The 1,804-nt window shown below is 45.1% G+C and overlaps 1 protein-coding gene across 1 annotated transcript in view; it reads right to left on the bottom strand.

Annotated features, from left to right (window-relative positions):
* Positions 1 to 1,194: 1,194 nt before the first annotated feature.
* Positions 1,195 to 1,804, bottom strand: part of LOC117956471 (chymotrypsin A-like) — a 1,235-nt gene continuing 625 nt past the window's right edge. The window contains exons 4-5 of the mRNA XM_034891591.1: positions 1,552 to 1,685; positions 1,195 to 1,396 (exon numbers count right to left, since the gene is read on the bottom strand). Of these exons, the coding sequence (XP_034747482.1) occupies positions 1,235 to 1,396; positions 1,552 to 1,685 (296 nt within the window). The 3' untranslated portion in view covers positions 1,195 to 1,234. The remainder of the gene's footprint in view (positions 1,397 to 1,551; positions 1,686 to 1,804) is intronic.

The raw sequence follows: 1,804 nt of genomic DNA, 5'->3' as shown, positions 1-1,804 counted from the left end.
AACATGAGACAACATCACACGATCAACATGAGACAACATCACATGATCAATATGGGACAACATCACACGATCAACATGGGACAACAACACACGATCAACATGGGACAACATCACATGACCATCATGGGACAGGCTACATAGAGCTCATGTTCCAGCTGATAGAGACATATTGAGGTATAATAAGAAAACAACGACGCTATTGACACGTCGCTATGACGATGCAGATGCAACGTATCTTTTATTGTCCCCCTGGCACCGCCGCAAGACTCTTTTTGAGACATGTGTCTCTTCCCAGGGAACTCAGTCTCATGAACACACACTGCCAGATATCAGTATGGAACATACAAAGTATTTGCCTTCATCCCTTTTTATAATTGTACATCCATCCGGTACAATGTGTTCTTTTTAGGTTTTTAACGTTGTACTGAGGATTTTTGTGTCATTTCCAGACTGTCCCGGTTTGTTGTCCCCGTGGAAACAGATCAGTAAGTTAAGTCTAACTGGAGATAAGAATTATAATATTAGTTTCGTTTAAATATTAGAAACAACTTTCCTGCTTTTCCAAAGATCATCATGGAACGTCATCTGATTTCTTCCATTGAGACTATTACTATCTGGTAAATGTTGCTTTAAATATGCAAATGATGTGATGCTAATTAGGCAAAAGCTACAGATACAAAGAGACAAAGTGAAGAAACATGAATGTTTTTTCTTGAAAAAGTCAAACAATCTATGAATTAAAATGATGTTTTAGCCTGAGTTAACTTGGTCGGTCTAGTTTGAACTTTCAGCAGGGCTAGCTTTATGGTAAGCTAGGCTAACGTGCTAACAGACGGTTTCTCTGCAGGTGAGAGAAAAAGCATCAGATTGGATAAAAGTACTTATTTCATCAGCGTTCAGTGTGACAACGGCACATCTGTTTAAAGACTTTCAGCAAGGCTAGCTTTTTACCCTGCTTCTAGACTTAATGCTAAGCTAGGCTAACATGCTAACTCACAGTTTCTCTGCCAAAGAGTAATCACCTGATTGGACAAAAGTGTTTCTTTACTTGCATCAGCGTTCAGTGTGAACTAACGAGTTTTACTTGATTTTAGGATTGCTGTTTGCCTCCGTGTTGTCTTCATGCTAAGCTAGGCTATGCTAAGCTTAGCTTAGCCTGACTCCTTCAGCTTGAACAAATGACACCAACAGATCAGTTTGTGAGATTTATTGATGAAGAGGTTCAGAGGGAAGCTCAGTTGGCGGCGATGGTCTGGTCCATCCAGGCGCGGAGCTCGGTGACGCGGGCGTACACGCCGGGTATTGTGGGAGTGCAGGTACCGCTGCCCCAGGACACGATGCCGACCAGGCTCCAGGCGCCGGCCTTCTGGCAGACCAGTGGACCGCCGGAGTCGCCCTGAGACACACAACACAACATGAGGACCCCAACATGAAGAACACACAACATGAGGACAACATGAAGAACACAACGTGAAGAAAACACACAACACAACATGAGGACAACATGAGAACAACATGAAGACAACATGAGGACAACATGGCGTCCCTCACCATGCAGGAAGACGCCCCAGACGCTCCGGCGCAGATCATCAGCTCGGTGATCTTGTTGCCCCAGTAACCGCGGCACTTCTCATTGGTCAGCAGGGGGAGGGCTGCCTGCTGCAGAAGGGCGGGGGTGTCAGGGGCTGCAACACACACAAACACACACACACACACACACACACAGACACATATGAAAAAAAATATCTTACTATCTGCCAGCGGCCACATCTAGACACATGTGTGTATGTGGGGGGGGGGGGGG

The sequence above is a fragment of the Etheostoma cragini genome, chromosome 1 (assembly GCF_013103735.1).
Source record: "Etheostoma cragini isolate CJK2018 chromosome 1, CSU_Ecrag_1.0, whole genome shotgun sequence".
NCBI lineage: Eukaryota > Metazoa > Chordata > Actinopteri > Perciformes > Percidae > Etheostoma > Etheostoma cragini.
This window is presented reverse-complemented; position numbering and strand designations above follow the sequence as displayed.